At 32.2% G+C, this 17,935-nt stretch overlaps 1 protein-coding gene across 1 annotated transcript; it reads right to left on the bottom strand.

Moving 5' to 3' along the window:
* Positions 1-105: 105 nt before the first annotated feature.
* On the bottom strand, positions 106-15,048 carry LOC116144759. Its single transcript, XM_031430192.1, has 9 exons — positions 14,098-15,048; positions 13,388-13,721; positions 10,520-10,582; positions 9,276-10,096; positions 8,524-8,988; positions 4,919-5,602; positions 4,085-4,552; positions 1,815-2,567; positions 106-171 (listed from the first exon to the last, which is right to left on the bottom strand). The coding sequence occupies exons 1-9, from the start codon at positions 15,046-15,048 to the stop codon at positions 106-108; spliced, it is 4,605 nt and encodes a 1,534-aa protein (XP_031286052.1).
* Positions 15,049-17,935: the final 2,887 nt, after the last annotated feature.

The following is a 17,935-nucleotide window of genomic DNA, read 5'->3' as shown; positions in this document are numbered from 1 at the left end:
TAAGAAAATAATAATAATATATGTGAAAGAGAACCGCTATAATTGCATAGTCAACTTATTGTTTTTGTATACACTTGCCATATGATTGTTCTGTGTTCATGAATATTAGTTTCCTATCGAACTAAAACTCTCAAACTCCTTCTTCGAATCTTTTACAGAAATCTGAACAATCTGTAATCATAAAGAACAATAAATTAATATTAAAAGCAAAAACTATGTAGAATGCTATTTTAAGCTCTAAATTGATCATAATTTATCAATTAAACAAGAAAATGAAAAATTTCCCCAACAATTACTTCAATATGTATGCTTCAAAAACATGTATAAATTAACTTTAAAGAAACATAAATTGTAATATTGTAACTTCTCTATATATACTTGACAATCTATAATTGATTCAATTAGAGGAATTTAATTAAAGATAAAATCAATAATAAAGACAATTGAAGATTTACTAATATTAATTCAATGAAAGAGAACAAAAAAGTGTACGGAAAAAGTATATTGTTAAGTAAATAAGTAGGTACCATTTTGTAAGTGTTGTGTGATTGTATCAATGTTGCTCTCTGAACAATTCTCTCATTCAACATTTGTAACCTTGGCATGCTTAAGCCTCCTCCAAAGAAAGTCTTCATCTTGGAGCATCTTCTCACAAATAATATTTCCAAAAAAAGGAATTTTAAGATGTAATCCCCAAAGCAGTAGAAGCATGTGAGACTTTCTAAATGATACAAGTACAACACCTTCAATTTCTCAAAAACAATTTCGCCTTTCTCAATATCTCTTTCATTTGCTAATACTTCTATCATCATTTTACATTCAATTATAGTTAACTCTTCTAGTTGCACCAAACTTTTGGCTGTTGAGGATGACATGAAGTAGCTTACCTTCAAAGTCCTCAGATTTTCAAAAGATGGCCATAGAGTAGTCAATTTGTGACAATATTTCACCTGTAGACTATCAAGATTTTGAAGAATTGAGTTCAATCGGGAGTCTTGTTTCCAAATGTACTTTAAATTAAAAAGTCCTTGCAATTCTAAAAATTTATTTTTGTAAGTGCTCCAACGTGTTGCTTATTCTCTTCACATTAGATTATCTTTTTATATGAACTCACTTTCAATATGAGTTTTTCAAGACTGTTAAATTTGTGAAGGATTTGAATTTGATTGTTTGCATATTCATCCTTAATCAGTTGAAGAGTTTTTACTTTGCCAAAGCTCTCTTGAAATTCTCCTTCCCAAATCAACATAATGTCCCTCCCACTTAATGTCAATTACTCCAAATTGGAGTCAACCTAAAGAAAAATCATGTCAATCAAATTAAAATTAAAATTTCCCATAAAAACATATAATAATTTTATATATAAAAATTAAGCAAGAAAAAGATATTCATTTGACATTTTTTTTTTCCTTACAATTAACATGCAATCAGTCCAGTTACTTTATCGGGCCACTTATAACCCTTAAATCAAAACAAAGAAGTTAACCTGAGGTCGGAAATTGATACCTCTAATTAATGTTGATTTGTAAAATATGATAGTTAAAAACAAGAACATGACACGTGGAATCAGTGCAGCCACTGGAACAAATTGACTTTTTGACTAGCCTTATGCTAGGATAAGCCTAGTTTTGCATAACACTAGATTACAGCTTCCAATGCTGGGAGGAAATATGTGTATCTTATTCTAACGCAAAATTTGCATTACAATACCTACACACAAACTAACTTTAAAAAAACAATTTATTATAATTAACCCTAAAAACATAATATTATTATAAAATAAATATTTAAACTAATTAATTGAATACATATACCTCTTTTTGGTGTGCTTGTTGTATGGTTGTATTAAGATCATTCTCCTTATTCTCTACTTTCATTTCTTTCGGCACCCTTTTGGTCATATTCAAACTCATATAATCGACTTTGTATAATTTTGGTGTGCTTAAGATTCCTTGAGAGAAAGTCTTCATATTGGGGCAAAATCTTATAATTAACTTTTCCAAAGATGGGAATTTGAAAGAGTAATTCCCAGAGCAAAAGCATGTAAGACTTTGTAAGTTTACAAGTGACAACTTCTTCAAATTATCAAAAACAATTTCAATACTCGTTGTTGCATCTTGTTCTCCCTCATTTTCTACTATTTCAATCAACATTCCACAATTCATTACCGTCATTTCTCTCAATTGCACCAAGTTTCTAGCTGTTGAAGGTGTTATTAACTTCATCAACCCATTGGAATTGGAAACTCTCAAAACATTAAGATTCTGGAAAGAAGCTAAGAATGGCATGAGACTCATCAATTTGCTACACCGGTGTACCTCTAGAACTTCAAGATTTTGAAAGTTTGGAAAGAATAACTCTTTGTACTGATCACACCTGTATAGTTTGAGCTCTTTCATATCGCACATGTCTAGTTTGAGCTCTTTCAGATTTTCAAATCTTTGAAGGAGTCCAAGTGGAATATTTGTTAAGTTATCATATGAGATCTCAAAAGTTTTAGATCCACTCTGCCATATAATTCTTTTCATGTCATTCCTTAATTCAAATACCTCCAAATCTTGATTGATCTACAAGATCCATCGAAAACAAAATCCAATTAGCTTTTTAATTATATACTTAAAACAAAAGTTTAGTTATTGGCTCAAAAATCACAAGCCAAACCCAATCAAATTTTGACAAATCAACTACAATCTATTTTAAAACTAGTAAATTATATTTTATTAATATTTAAAATTTAAAATCAATATTAAAAATTGCATTCAAAAACTATTTTTGTAAACTACAGATTAAACATACTTTTCTGTTTTTGTTTACATTATTTTGGAAAATAGAAAATAGAAACATGCTTTTCAAATGAATTTAGATTATTCTTCAAAGGGCTACCATGAATCAAATTTGTGAGCAAATGTTTCATTTATGTGATTTTACCAATTACACCCCTTGAAACCAAAAAACTACTCAGCCACCACTAACTTGGAAAACTACAATATACACCTCCTCCTATTGTCTATTAAATTATTTGAATTTAAGCTACAATCTAATGGAAACGACTACAGATGCAAATCATAGCCACAAATCGCATGGTTGTGGCGCAACCTTAGATTGTAGACATGAGTCATAATTGATGACTATGACTTCAACCCCATATTGCAAGCTGCAATCCAATGGTTGTAGGCACCACTACAACCATTTTCAATTTTTTTTTTTTTTTTTTTACATTTTCATAATTATTTTAAGAATAATTTATAATGTTATTTTATTTTTTTAAATAGTTATAGAAATTAAATTAATATGAATTTCTTAAAAAGTTTTTTTTTTTTTTCCAAATTTCTGTTATTTTAATTTTCAAATTTAGTATTTAATGGTTACAACTTTAAAAATATAATTTCAGATTTTGTAAATATTTTTTTCTTTATATTTTCCAATTTTCTATTTTTTTAAGTTTTTCTAATTTTATCTTCTATTTTTGAAATATTCTTGTTTAATCTTTCCTTTTGGTATGAAATGGCAATTTTATCCTCTTTGACTATAAGTTGGACTTTGGACATTTATTTATTTATTAAAACTTCTAATTTAATTAATTAAAACATGTGATTTATAACCCATAACATTATCAAACAGATATGATAATTGAAAAGAAATCGGTACATGATTTATTGATAATTACCCTAATATAATTTGATTCAAAATTTAATTGATTTATTACTCTTGGCCACCATCAAATCATTTTAAAATAATTTTGAATTTATGATCCCGTGTAGTCCGCTTTCAAGTTGCAAGCGTTTTGTAAATAATTTATTCAATGATAAAATGAATCACCTGATAAACAAATTTATAGTAAAAATAAACTTTTATTGTTGATTTCTAGAATTATATTGGATGATCTATTTTTTTTTTTTTTTTTAAATCTAAAGGTCCTAAAGTAAAATTGTTCAAATTAAATAATCATTAATTTTTTTGAATTTTCTTTCCAAGGAAAAATAGAGATGTTAAGAATTCCATAATTAAAATTTTGAATAAATGTAATATATATGAAGAAAGTTTATTTTCTTTTTTAATAAACAATGAAATAAGAGATTCGTACCTTATCGTCCAAGAAGATAGATTTTGGCTTAGAAATATGAAGTTCACCCTCCTCACTATTTTCTTGGAAGCTCATATGTTTTGAAGTGAATTTGTCACAATTTTTCACCACCAACTCTTTTAACATTGGCCATTCAAAAGTATGTATTCCAAGATAGAAAGTTGTAAGTTCTGGTAGATCTTCAAGCTTCAATGAGGTTACATGCGGAAAGAAAAAATTGACAACTGCATTTGCTCCTTCTTCTTTTGCAACAATCTCCTCTAAAGCCTTACAATTTTGTATTTTTAATTGTTGGAGTTGGTGAAGGCTTTTGGCTATGGAAGACGGAAATGCATATTTTATGTTTCCACAATTCCACAAGAACAAATGTGTCAAACTTTCATAAAAGAAATTTGGATGTTGGTTGTAGCAAATCTCTGTAGAATTGACATCTTTGAATGCCTTATACTTCAAATCAAGGGAAATGTCCTACAGCAAAAATTAATAGTTGTTTCAATATAAAGTAATTAAAAAATAATTATTATTGTTTCTAATGGATTAGAAAAATGTGTCTTTTTGTAACTCGAATTAATTTCTGAAAGGCCTAGCCCAAACTAAATAAATAATAATATAAAAAAATGTCATCCCCTAACCTAAAACCGTTTATTCAACTAAGGTCAATACTTAAAATTGCCTTATTGTCTTCTTAGTGTTATGCACTTGTATTGATAAACCGACAAAACTTGCTTCATCCTACTATTACTTGCAATCTTGTAGTTAAAATATAATATTATTTAAAAATATAAAAAAATGCAAAAATAAGTAAATATTTAAACCAATTACTTTTAAACATACCTGTATCTTGTATGCTCCTTGTATGCTTTTATTAAGATCATTCCCCTCATTCTCTACTTCCTTTATTTTCTCCCACTTCATGTTAGTCTCATTGAAGCCCTCATAATTGACTTTGTGTAACTTTGGTGTGCTTAAGATTCCTTGAGAGAAAGTCTTCATATTGGGGCATTCTCTTATAATTAACTCTTCCAAAGATGAGAAATTGAAAGAATAATTCCCAAAGCAGAAGCATATGAGACTTTTTAAGTCTTTAAGTGACAACTTCTTTAAATTATCAAAAGCAATTTCAATACTCGTTGTTGCATCTCCTTCATTTTCTACTATTTCTATCATCGTTTCACATCCCTCTACGCTCAATTCTCTCAACTGCACCAAGCTCTTAGCCATTGAATGTGTCATTAACTTCATCAACTCTCTGCACTGACTTACATTCAAAACTTTAAGATTCTGGAAAGAAGTTAATAGAGTGATCTGCATATGTTTCTCATCCTTTCCACATGAGAACATTTCTTCGTATCTACACCAAGCTAGTTGAAGCACTTCCAGATTTTCAAATCTCTGAAGGAGCCCAAGTGGAATATTTGTTGACTCATCATCTTCGATCTCAAGAGTTTTAAATCGACTCCGCCATCTAATTTGTCTCAACTTATTCTTTAAATTCAAATCCTCCAAATTAGAGTTGATCTACAAATCCATTGAAACAAAAATCTAATTAGTTTTTTAATCATTATTCGAATAATGTAAAAATCTGTGGCTTCTAAACAGTACCCACTTTCATTATAAATGAAGATTCATGGATCTTCAAACAGTAACGAATTAGATGATTGGTGAGAGAGAAGAATATGAAAAAGTGTTAAATCTCTTTTTGAAGGAAAATCTTAAAAAGTTAGTTGATTTGATAATGTCACAGTCACAGTCACTCCGTGGTTTTTGTTAATCTCCTTGATATTATATCATTTTAAAGATTTGCTTCTTCTCTTATGTTTGTTGGATTCTTTTAGATTTTGGGTTCGTTAATTGGGCCTGAGCCCATTTTGTTCCATCCATACTCAATCACCTTCCACTAGTCTTGTTTCTTCGTTGAGTAATACTACACATACATCATTTTCATATAACATTTCTCGTATAAAATTATGTGACAAGATATGATTGACTAATTTAAAGTTGAAATTAAACTCTTAACCATTGAAACAAGGATAATGTTGCCACATACTGCTTCTGTTACGGTTCCCAAGTTTTTCTTTATATTTTAAAGGTCGAACGACATGTACCTACCCATAGTTTACGATAACGACAAGTTGGTACCCAAAAGGTTTAAAAATGACAATTACCCACTTTCTGTCCAACTCTGTTAATAAAATCTGTTTAAGAAAGGGTAATATAGTAATTTTATATCTATTAATTTTAAATTCATCAATAAATCCCTAAACTTTTTTTATCATATTTTTTTATTTCATTTTTCTCTACTCTCTCTTATCTTCTTCTTCATCTCTCCCTTCTCTTTCTTTCTTTTTCTCCGTCTTTTGACTCTTTTCCCTCCTCCCCTTCTCTTTTTTACTTTTTCTTATCCCTCTTTTCCCTTCTCTCTTTCCTTTCTTCTCCAGTTCTTCGTCTTTTCCCTCCCCCCTTCTCTTTTTTCCTTTTCTTCTCCCTCTTTTCCCTTCTCTTTCTTTCCTTTCTTCTCCGTCTTTTCCCTCCTCCCTTCTATTTTCTTCCTTTCTTCTCGGTCAGGACCTCCACCAGCTCCAAACTCGCCACCAGAACCACCAAATACAACCATCACCACCACCACAAACCACCACAAATTTCAAACACTTCCAGCCCAAACTGTAAAAAGTTATAAAAATTTGAAAAAAAATTAAAAATTAAAAAACTGAAGAGGAAAAGACCACCAAATACAACCATCACCACCGCCACAAACCACCACAAGTTTCAGACACTTCCAACCCAAACTATAAAAAATTATAAAAATTTGAAAAAATTTAAAAACTGGAGGAAAAGACGGGTTCTTGCCTAGCGACCAAAGGGAAAAGAGGGAGAAGAAAAGTTAAACAGAGAAGGGGAAGAGGGAAAAGACAGAGAAGACAAGGAAAAAAAAGAACGAGAGGAGGGAAAAGATGGAGAAGAAAGGAAAGAAAGAGAAGGGAAAAGAGGGAGAAGAAAAGGAAAAAAAGAGAAGGGGAGGAGGGAAAAGAGGGAGAACTGGAGAAGAAAGGGAAGAAAGAGAAGGGAAAAGACGGAGAAGAAAAGTAAAAAAAAGAGAAGGGAGGAGGGAAAAGACGGAGGAAAAGAAAGAAAGAGAAGAGAGAGATGAAGAAGAAGATGAAAAAGAGACTATAGGGATTTATTGATTAATTTAAAGTTAATGGGTATAAAATTACTATATTGCCCTTACTTAAACAGATTTTATTAACAGAGATAAACAGAAAGTGGGTAATTGTCATTTTCAAACCTTTTGGGTATCAAATTGTCATTATGAAAAACTATGGGTAGGTACATGTCGTTCGGCCTATTTTAAAAATGAAACCATTGAAATTGGTTTAAATTAACTGTGGGAAGGACAAAGGGTAATTGCATATGATTCTTTAATTTACTTATCAAATTAATTTCAGAAAAGACTATCCTATGAAAACTAAACATGCTCTAAACAAACTTGTCTTTTTCTGGCGTGTATAGAAAAAAGGAGTTCATTTTTGTCATTCTCCCTATTATAATATGGGCATTTTTGTCTTATAATTTTCTCTCTCTTAAATTTAATGGTAACTAACATAATTTTGTCCTTTTTGAACTGAATTTTTGCTAATCATGTTAAATAATTTTGAATTTGTGATATGGTTCCCAATCATAAGAAGGATCACTTGTTAGGCACATTTTAAGTAAAAATAAAGAGACTGTTATCAAATGAGGGATAATGTTTTAAGAAACTATAAGAAAAAGTAGACAAGTTTCAAAATAGTTTTAAAAAGGGATAAAATGTTATTAGAGATAGTTAGATTTAACATTTGTAAGGGTATAATTTTATACAACTTTTAAAATATTTTTAGTTGAAAAGTAAATTTATATAAAATAATAATAATTAAAGGATTATTTTTATAATAATTAAAAAAAAAAAGTAAATTAAGCAGGGGCCTTGGCCAGCCGCACACCACTTGCAAGGCCAGCCATGTTGTGAGAGGAGGGATTTGGCAACTGCAAATTGTGAGCAGAATGACTTTGGTTTTGGGGAAGTATCAGTTGATAATATCTATATCTTCTCCAATACAAACTTAAAATATCAATAACAAAAGGTTCTCTTCCAATTGATAATATCCCAAAATAAAATCATATTGCCAATTTCTAGTAAATATTTGATAATTTCTAGAATTATATTGGATGATTTAAACATAGTACTTTAATGAGTTTAATTGACAAGACTCCAGTAATAAAACCGTCCAAATCCAATTGACCATTAATTTTTATTTCTTTTTTTTTTTCTCTAAATGCTAGTTTAAGAAAAAAAAAAAAAAAGATGTTAAAAATCACATTATTAAGTTCTAATTTATGTAATATATATAAAATGAAGGTTTTTTTCTTTTTAAATAAAGAAGTAAACAAGAGACTCGTACCTTATGCGCTAGGCAGAGGGATTTTGGCTCTGGAATTTGAAATGAATTTTCTTGGAAGCTTAGATATTTTGAAGTGAATTTTTCACATTCTTTGATCACCAACCTTTTTAACATCGACAATTCATAAGTATGTATTCCAGGATAGAAAGCTATAAGATTTGGCAATTTCTCAAGCCGCAAATTGGTAACTTGCGGAAAGGCAAAATTAACAGCAACTTTTGCTCCTTCTTCTTCCGCAACAATCTCCTCTAAAATCTTACAATCCATTGTCTGAAGGTGTTGTAGAGTCTGGAGGCTTTTGGCAATGGAAGATGGAAACACGTATTTTATTTTTCTACAACTCTTCAAGATAAAGTGTGTCAAATTTTGATAGGAGGAAGACAAAAGTGTTGGAAATTGGTTGTCCCAAATCTTTCCAGAACTAATATTTTTCAATTCCAAGGCCATCAAATTGGTGAAAAAAACCTGCAGCCAAAGTTGATTGTTGTTTTAATAGTTACTCATATGAAAAAAAAAAAAAAAAAAACTAATAATTGATTCTTATGGATTTATAGATGAATATGGCATTGATATAAACAATGTGTCTTTTGTCTCTCTAAAAAGTAATGAAATTTAACAGAAAATTAAAATCACTAGAAAAAAACGCAAAAAGAGAAGAACAAATAATTCAACATCAAAATTATGTGTTAACAAATGAGAATAAGCATAAGAAAATATAATAGAGAAGTGCAAGACGTTAACTTCAATCAAACCTTTTCGTTAAAAAGTGGCTTGAGATTGTTATCATCACGACGGGATCCGACCAACCGTAAGAGTTCAACATTCTTGAGAATTCGTAATTCTTCTAAAGAGATGGTAAAATCATATTGAAATTTAAAGATTCTTGAAAATTGATACCAATCATAATCGTCGAACAATTCATCTTCTATTGATATATTGCACCTTTTAAGCTCTCTAGAATAGAAGTCTTTAGGCATCATCTTCTTATCTTTAATATATATTTCTAAACTGGTCAATTGAGATAAGTGCTTCAACTCCTCAAGTACTTCAACCTTCCATTGAATACTACATCCCTTTATATACAATTCTTCTAGTTGGGATAGTTTTGATATCACATTTGGCGCAATAACTTTTAATTGCCAACAATTGCTCAAATCTAAAATCTTTAACCCAGTCAATTGACCCATTTCTGTAGACAACTCCTCAATATTAGTATTTCGCAAGCTAAGGACTTTTAGCTTCTTAAGCTTTCCGATAATAGCAATATCTTCAATTTCGCTATCATCTAAATACAATGTTTGAAGGTTTGTCAGAAGATCAAGTGACGACAACAACGACTGTTGTATTCCAAATAAATTTAAAACTTTTAGCTTTGGCATCACTGTGAAGAACTCCTTAGGGATTTCGAAAGAAGAACCCCTAAGAAATTCAAGTTTTGGACAATCTAATGCTTCAGGCCAAAGTTGAGTGATAATATTATTACCCACTAAAGAGACAATTGTGCATTTTCTAAGTTTATCTTTATCCTTCCATTCCCTTTCAATGTCATTTCTCTCCGTAAGTACATGGTAATCTGTATATGCACATGTTAAAGCAACAACGCGAACAACATCATGCATAGAAAATCTTCCTTTGGTTCCACCATCAAGTAACAAGCAAGAGTCTTTGAGTTCCTTGACCACTGAATCCAGTCTATTCCGTGCTTATTCTATTGTAAGGTTAGCTCCTTCAAGTATACTCAAACTAACGATATTCTTGAGCAAGTCTAAAATGGAAGTATTGTTTTTCATTAGACTAAGAATTATGAAAGTTTTCTTGAGCTCATCATCTTCTAAATAATCGTAACTCAACTTAATCTTTGAATATTCCTTTTCTAAAAGTCTTGTGAACTTTGCTGGGGAAGGCGTTCTTAGTATTAGCAAAGCATCTTCCCATTGAGATTTTTTTCTTCTGTTCCTTAATGCCTTTGCTATAGTACAAATGACAATAGGCAAACCTCCACATTCTTTGCATACATCCTTTGGTAAAGAATTCAATCCAGGCGTTTGAATAACATTACCTGCACAAGAAGCTATGATTATATTAATTGCATTTACTATTCACATGCTTTTGATTTAGAAACAAGAAAAGTTCCAAGTGTTGTTATTTTCCCTCTAGCTATCTTGTTAGACTTTTTTCTAAACAGAACCATAAAAAAGTATATGAGATTCTAAATAAACTGCACTTAATTCCAAATAAAATTCTTTTCCACTCTTCATCTCTAAAATCATAGAAATACATTTTGTCTTATCAAGAGCTTTAAGACAATATTTATAGAAAATAAAAATAAGGCGATGAGAAATGAGGAAATGTAAAATAAAGCTGCCAAGTCAATTCTCATTACTGTGAATTTAGGCTGAAAATAATTAACTAACGCCATCTAATAAAACTAATTCAAATATTAATGAATATACTTTAAATTTAAGTCAGAAAGTAATGTTTAGGTCCATGACTATTATTCCCTGAGATTTCTGTTAACACTCAAGCCCTTTTAGGTTTTGGAAATAACAATTATAACCTGTTGACAGATAGCCATTATAAAACCCTGAAAAACTAGAGTGAAGGGTAGAGAAGTATTTACTCAATGTATTAATTAAGCTAAATAAAACCCTAAAAATCTTATTCCTAACTCATTCACTCTGTCTTGCCGCCACACTCCTACCCCATTCCCATTAAACCCATCTTCTTAAAATTTCGTCACTCTGCCTGGAGAAAACTCAAGCAAGGGGCAGCAAATCCCCTTTTCTTCTTCCTAGCCACCTCACCTTCAAACCCAAACAGTGACACCTTGGGTGGTTTTTTTATGCATCAATTTGGGCTGGGGAGGTTGTTTTAAACCTGGATGGTGTTGTTGATGATCTTGTGAAGTTGATTTGATTGGTGATCTGGTTTTGTTGTGGCTGATGTGGTGGTGGCGGTTGTTTAAGGGTTGTGTTCTGTGGTGTGAGTGCAATGGGGATGTGCTGTGGTGTGAGTGCAATGGAGATGTGCTGTGGTGTGGGTGTAATGGAAGTGTCCTACACTTTGCGTGTTGTGGTGGTGCGCTGGAGGCCAATGGGTGCGGCAATGTTCGTCATCTGATTTGCTGTGGTTGTTGTGGTGGTGGTCTAAAGGGTGGGTTGTGGTGTGGGTGCATTGGCGATGGTTGTGTTATGGATGCAATGGAGATGGCAATAATATGGAGGTGCGGTGGTGGTGCACGGGAGGCTAAGGGGTGTGATGGAGGTTGACAGTGGCTACTGGTAGGGGTGAGTGGGGCACAATGTGGGTGAGGTTTGTAACTACCGGGTTTTAGGAGGAGCGGAGGTTACGAAATTAAAAATGAGAAAGAAAAAAAAATGAATAAAAAGAGAGAAAAAAATAGGTTACGAATTCAAAAGAAAAAAATTACGGTTATAAAATTACTTTTAAAAAAAAAAGATTAAAAATATGAATAAAAAGAAAAAGAAAAAAATACGGTTATTACATTTAAAAAAAAAAAAAAAAGATTAAAATATAAGTGAGTTACACTCAATCCCAGCCAAACCCCACCCAGCAGCTCCAACCTCTTCGCAACCAAAGAGTGTAGGTGATTTGTATGATAACCTTTTTCTTTTTCTTTCACTTTTTATGATTCTGGGTTTATAATTATATGATTGTGGCTATTAATGGTGGTGGTGGGTGGTGGTTTTTTTATGCATCAATTTGTGCTAGGGAGGTTGTTTTAAACCTGGGTGGTGTTGTTGTTGATCTTGTGAAGTTGATTTGATTGGTGATCTGGTTTTGTTGTGGCTGATGTGGTGGTGGTGGTGGTTTTTTAAGGGGTGGTGTTCTGTGGTGTGGCTGCAATGGGGATGTGTTGGGGTGTGGGTGCAATGGAGATATGTTGTGGTGTGCGTTTAATGGAAGTGTCCTGCACTTTGCGTGTTGTGGTGGTGTGCTGGAGGCCAATGGGTGCGGCAATGGTCATCATCTGATTTGCCGTGGTTGTTGTGGTGGTGGTCTAAAGGGTGGGCTGTGGTGTGGGTGCAATGGCGATGGTTGTGTTATAGATGCAATGGCGATGGCTCTGGTGTGGATGCAATGGAGTAGATGGCAATAATTTGGAGGAGCGGTGGTGGTGCACGGGAGGCTATGGGTGTGACAGAGGTTGTCAGTGGCTACCGATAGGGGTGGGTGAGGTTTATAACTACTGGGTTTTAGGAGGAGTGGAGGTTAGGAAATTAAAAATGAGAAACAAAAAAAAGTTGATTGAATTATTTTTCAACAGAATCGGATTAAAAAATGAATAAAAGGAGAAAAAAAATAGATTACGAATTTAAAAGAAAAAAATTACGGTTATAAAATTACTTTAAAAAAAAATCAGAGTAAAAATATGAATAAAGAGAAGAAAAAAAAAATACGGTTATTACATTAAAAAAATATATATAAATGAGTTACACTCAATCCCAGCCAAACCCCACCCAGCAGCTCCAACCTGTTCGCAACCAAATCCCTACCCAAAGAGTGTAGGTGATTCGTATGATTCTGGGTTTCACTTTTTCTTTCACTTTTTATGATTCTGGGTTTATAATTATTTGATTGTGGCTATTAATTGTGGTGGTGGGTGGGTTTGAAAAAGCGGCGGGAATGATGTCGTATGTATGGAAGGTTGTGATTTTTGAAGAGAGGGCAGTGGTGATAAGTTGTTTTCTTGTAAGCCAGCACTATTATTCTATCAATGGAGTAATTATACAGATTTTGAAAATATTTCATATTATTACTGTTTTTAACTTGTTATTTATTCACGCCAAACCATAACACATATTTTATGTGTTTTCAAATTATAATGAGTTATAACAATTACCTGTCATTTTCTTGAATAGCCTCCAAGCTTCTTCTTCATTTAAAATACCCATCTTGAAATTAGTTGTTGAACCCATCTTCTCCAACACATCTACGTTTCTTGTTGTCATCAATATTTTACTTCTTCCACGATCAGCTCCAAAAGGAATTCCAATCTTTTCCAAAGTTAGCTCTTCCCAAATATTATCTACAATTAAAAGGATATTCTTCTTCTCCATTCTAGAATATAACTTATTTGCTCTTTGATTCTCATCTTCCATTGCATCTTCGAATTTGAGACGTAACTTGTTTGCAATTATTGTTTGAATTTTTTTTGTATCCGGAGTTTCTGTTACCTATAAGACAAAGAACCGCGTAATAAACAAAAAAAAAAAAAAAAATCTTAAACGGATAACTAAGCTTAAAAAAAAAAAAAAAAAAAAAGACATTCATCTATAAAAAAAAATAACCTAACAAAAAGTAAACCTTAAGAGATAAAGTGAACCAAGATATATAAAATTATAAATAAAATAACGAAAACAAAGATTTCTTTATTAAAAACGAACTATTGAATACTTTTTTCTCATTAATTATAAACGTCTTTATATAGAAGAGTAAAGTCTAATTAATTTAACTCAAATAAAATTAATGATATAAATTAAATACTAATAATTATCACACTAAATAAATATCCTAATATAATAAAGTGAAACCCCTTAGTTTAAACATTACCTCAACAAAAACAATCTCATCAAAGAGCTTATCCTTCTCGGCTTTCCTGCCAATTTCCTGCACAAGAGTGGTCTTGCCTAGACCACCCATCCCATAAACACCCACCATGTCGATTTCCTCATCATGTAAAGTATCCAATACATTCTTCACAGTGGAGTTTCTTGATTCGAATGCCAAATAATCTTCATTAGATCTAAGCCATATCTCCTTGTGAATAGTAGGATGGGAAGCTTTATCGAATCTTTCTCCTTGCTGCAAGAGTGGACCAATATTATCCACCATTAATTCGGATGCTGCCTTGCTATTTCGGTAGCGGGTCTCCCAGTCAGTGCCAACCGAGCTTTGGTTTTCAATCAACTCCGCTGCTTTAACAATGATAGAGTCAACATCCTCTAGCCACTTCTTCACATCCTCTTCAATCTCTTCCACATTTTTTTCGGCCTTCTCAACCATACGCTGCACTTTGCTTCTTGCATTCTTCAGCTTCGAAACATCATCTCGGAGCTTGTCAAAGTTCTTCTCGTAGTTGGATTGAATACTTGAATAGGAAATCGTATCGAATCTTTCTTCTTGCAGCAGGAGTGGAACTATATCATCCCGCTTTAATTTGAATGCCTTCTTGCTATGTTTGTATTGGGTGATGCAGTTGGGGCACAATCCCTTGAAACATCGAGGGTTGTTTTCTTTCTCTTCAATCAACTTCTCTGCTTCAGTAATGGTATTGTTCACCTTAGTCTGCCAGTCCTTAACGCTCTGTTTGATCTCTTCCACGTTTATTTCAGCAGCAACCACCTTAACCTGCACTTCTTCACTTGTATTCTTCAGGTTCTTAACTTCATCTTGGAGATTGTCAATGTTCTTCTTGTAGTTGTACAGGTACATAAATTGACGCCCAATCGGAGCAGCCAAGCACTTGACAATATCCAGAACAAAACTCGCGATTTCGACCATTTCCAACACTTTTTACTTAAGAGAAAGACAGTAAAAGAAAGTAAAACAGAGTTAAAAACAGGACAACTAGGGTGCAAACTGTCGAATTTGAAAAATACAAGAGGAATTTTGGATTAAAAAAATCAGGGATGAGATTCTTTTTTTTTTTTTTTTTTTTTGTTAAGAAGAAATAAAGAACAGGGATTTTTTTTGTTTAAAAGAGAAATAAAGGAACGAAAGAGAAGTGAAAAATCAAGCAATCTGGCTTCAGAGTAAAAATATTTGAAGTGGTATCTGAAGGGGTGAGAGAGGTTTCTGAATGAAAGTATGTTTTAGTGATTTCTGAATGACTGAGAGAGAGAGAAGAAAACTGAAGAAGAAGAAGAAGAGAAACAAAAATTGATTGTAACATCCATAAAAGTCCAAAAGAGCACTTGAGTTTACTGATTTTCCATCAACTTTTCTTTTAAGTTTCAATTGAATTTAAAAATGGAAACCCACCGACTTGAGCTGTTTTGCTTAATATAATAATAGGACATAATAAAATATTATCTAAGGAATCCTACATTTCTACTTTCTGATAACAATTTTAGGATAAATAAAAGAATTATGAGTTTTGATATTATAACAATCCTCATTCTAGGAATGAGTAGACAGTTCACAACCTAACGTGACAGTTCACAATTTATCAACTTACAATTAATTAGTGAGACTCATATAAAAACCCTGTGAGACCGGTTGTGAATAGACTAATTGGGGTGTGTAGTGCTCACTCTTATAAGCAGAAAGACCCATCCCTTACCTATTTGATGTGGAGTTAAACATATGTATATATTTAATTTCAAGATATATAATTTTTAAAACTTTTGGTAATATGGGCTCTAAGCCTAAGCATAAGCCGGCCATTGATCAAGACAAAATATTTCTTGTATCAAATTATTTTTAAAATGGAATATGTTAACAAGATTAGGTATCTATTATTGCAATTTAAAAATATTTTAATATTTGTCCAAAATCTTAAAAATCCCCTGAGGTATCGGCATTCACTTAAAACCCCCTGTCATTAGTCATTTTTGGTTAATTTTCATATAAAAGGATAAATGACTTTAATACCCTCGTCTCCCCATCCTAACACCCCACTTCTTCATTAACATGCCCAGCAACTACCCTATCATGCCCCAAACCCTCCTCCCGTATAAGCCACAACAACACCTCAACCACCATAGCCAGGAAGCCGCTCACCGCAACCATACTCGCACAAAATAAAAATAAAAAACCATTCGGGCGTTTGATCAAACATCTTCTATGCTTTTATAAACTCTCCTCTTGCAAGAACTTTCTACCTTTCTCATACCCACATAACATTATTACCAAATAAAAAAAAAGGAAACAACCATTTCACACCCAAAAAAAAAAAAAAAAAAAAAAAAAAAAAAAAAGAAGAAGAAGCAAAAGTGATTGCTGGATCGTTTCCGATTAAGAATTTCAACAGTAAGTTTACCAACTCTTTCAGCTCTCTTTTTGTATGTGTGCACTTGCCACAACTGCAGATATATGACCCGCATGATTTAATCTGTGAAATTAATTCGATCCTTTTGAAACTTGAATGTATGTTTTGACAATCTTAATGGCAATGCGGTGTGGTTGAAGAGATTGGGGTGGGAAGATACGAGGAAAGGAGGAAACACGATGGAGAAAGGGGTGCAGGCGGCTGTGGGTTCGCTCGCTGGGTCGCAGGCGGTTGTAGAGTGGGTTTGCTAGAGGGTTTTGTGTCTGTTGGTGGGTTTGTGTTTGCCATAGGTTAAAGTGATATATGCTTTTTTTTTTTTTTTAATTTGATTAATAATTCTTAGCTATAAAATTTATTAGTGATTTACTCTTTTGCCGCCATTTTATTAAAACTAACAGAAAAATCTTACCGTTCACCTAACCGTAAAGTGGTAAGGGGTTTTAAGTTAATACTCATACCAAGGGGGTTTATCAGATTTAGGCCAAACCTCACATGTTTAAACTAATTATCCCTAATCATATTCTAATCCATGTTTAGAACAATCCAAAAGTACAAACAAAAAACCCACAACTTCCTGCATATAAATATTAAATAATCAAATAAATAAGTGAAAATTAGTTAATTTGGTCAAAATGAAAGTGACCAAAAACCTAGGGTGATGTTGGACACGTTATTTTAAGCCAAAATTTAATTTAATTTTAAGGAATCCTACATTTCTACTCTCAGATAACAATTTCAAGGAAAAATAAAAGAATTAAGGTGCCATTTGGATCGAAGGTAATCTTCGTTTATTTTGTAAGATTCTTACGTTTGGTTTGCAAGTATTAAAATATTACAGTAATCTTTTATTGTAAATAGTGTTTTTAGTTGGTAATGTGGGGGGTAATCTTATTACCTTGTTAGGGGGTGTTATTAAAACATTTTCGGGATAATCTAATTTTTGTACCCATTTTGCCTTTAATTAAAAACCATTTCGGACACAATTGCCCTCAGATGTCTACCAAATAACAATTACCAAGCCCCCCTACATTTGAGAAATTAGCTAAAACACCCTAGTCACAAAAAAGTTTAAAAGTTAACAAAATACCCCCAGCCGCCAAGACCACCGCCATATATAACCAGTCGTGTGCCATTCTGCCAACTGCTAGTGATGGTGGCTGGCTGCCGACAGTAGATTAGGGTGGATGGGGGTGATTTTGCTATAAATTAAAGTTTTATATAGTTTGGGTGTTTTAGCAAATTTCAAATATAAGGGGTTAAAAAAATCATTCAAAAAATAATATAAAAAATACCATTATACTAATATTTAAAAAGGAGGACAATTTAGTAATCTATATAATATATCCACCCATTTATCCTTCCAACCAAACATATTATTCATCAATTTATTCGAACCAA

Source organism: Pistacia vera, unplaced genomic scaffold (assembly GCF_008641045.1).
Source record: "Pistacia vera cultivar Batoury unplaced genomic scaffold, PisVer_v2 Contig455, whole genome shotgun sequence".
NCBI classification, from domain to species: domain Eukaryota; kingdom Viridiplantae; phylum Streptophyta; class Magnoliopsida; order Sapindales; family Anacardiaceae; genus Pistacia; species Pistacia vera.
The sequence above is the reverse complement of the archived record's forward strand: the minus strand, read 5'-3'. Positions and strand labels throughout refer to the sequence as shown.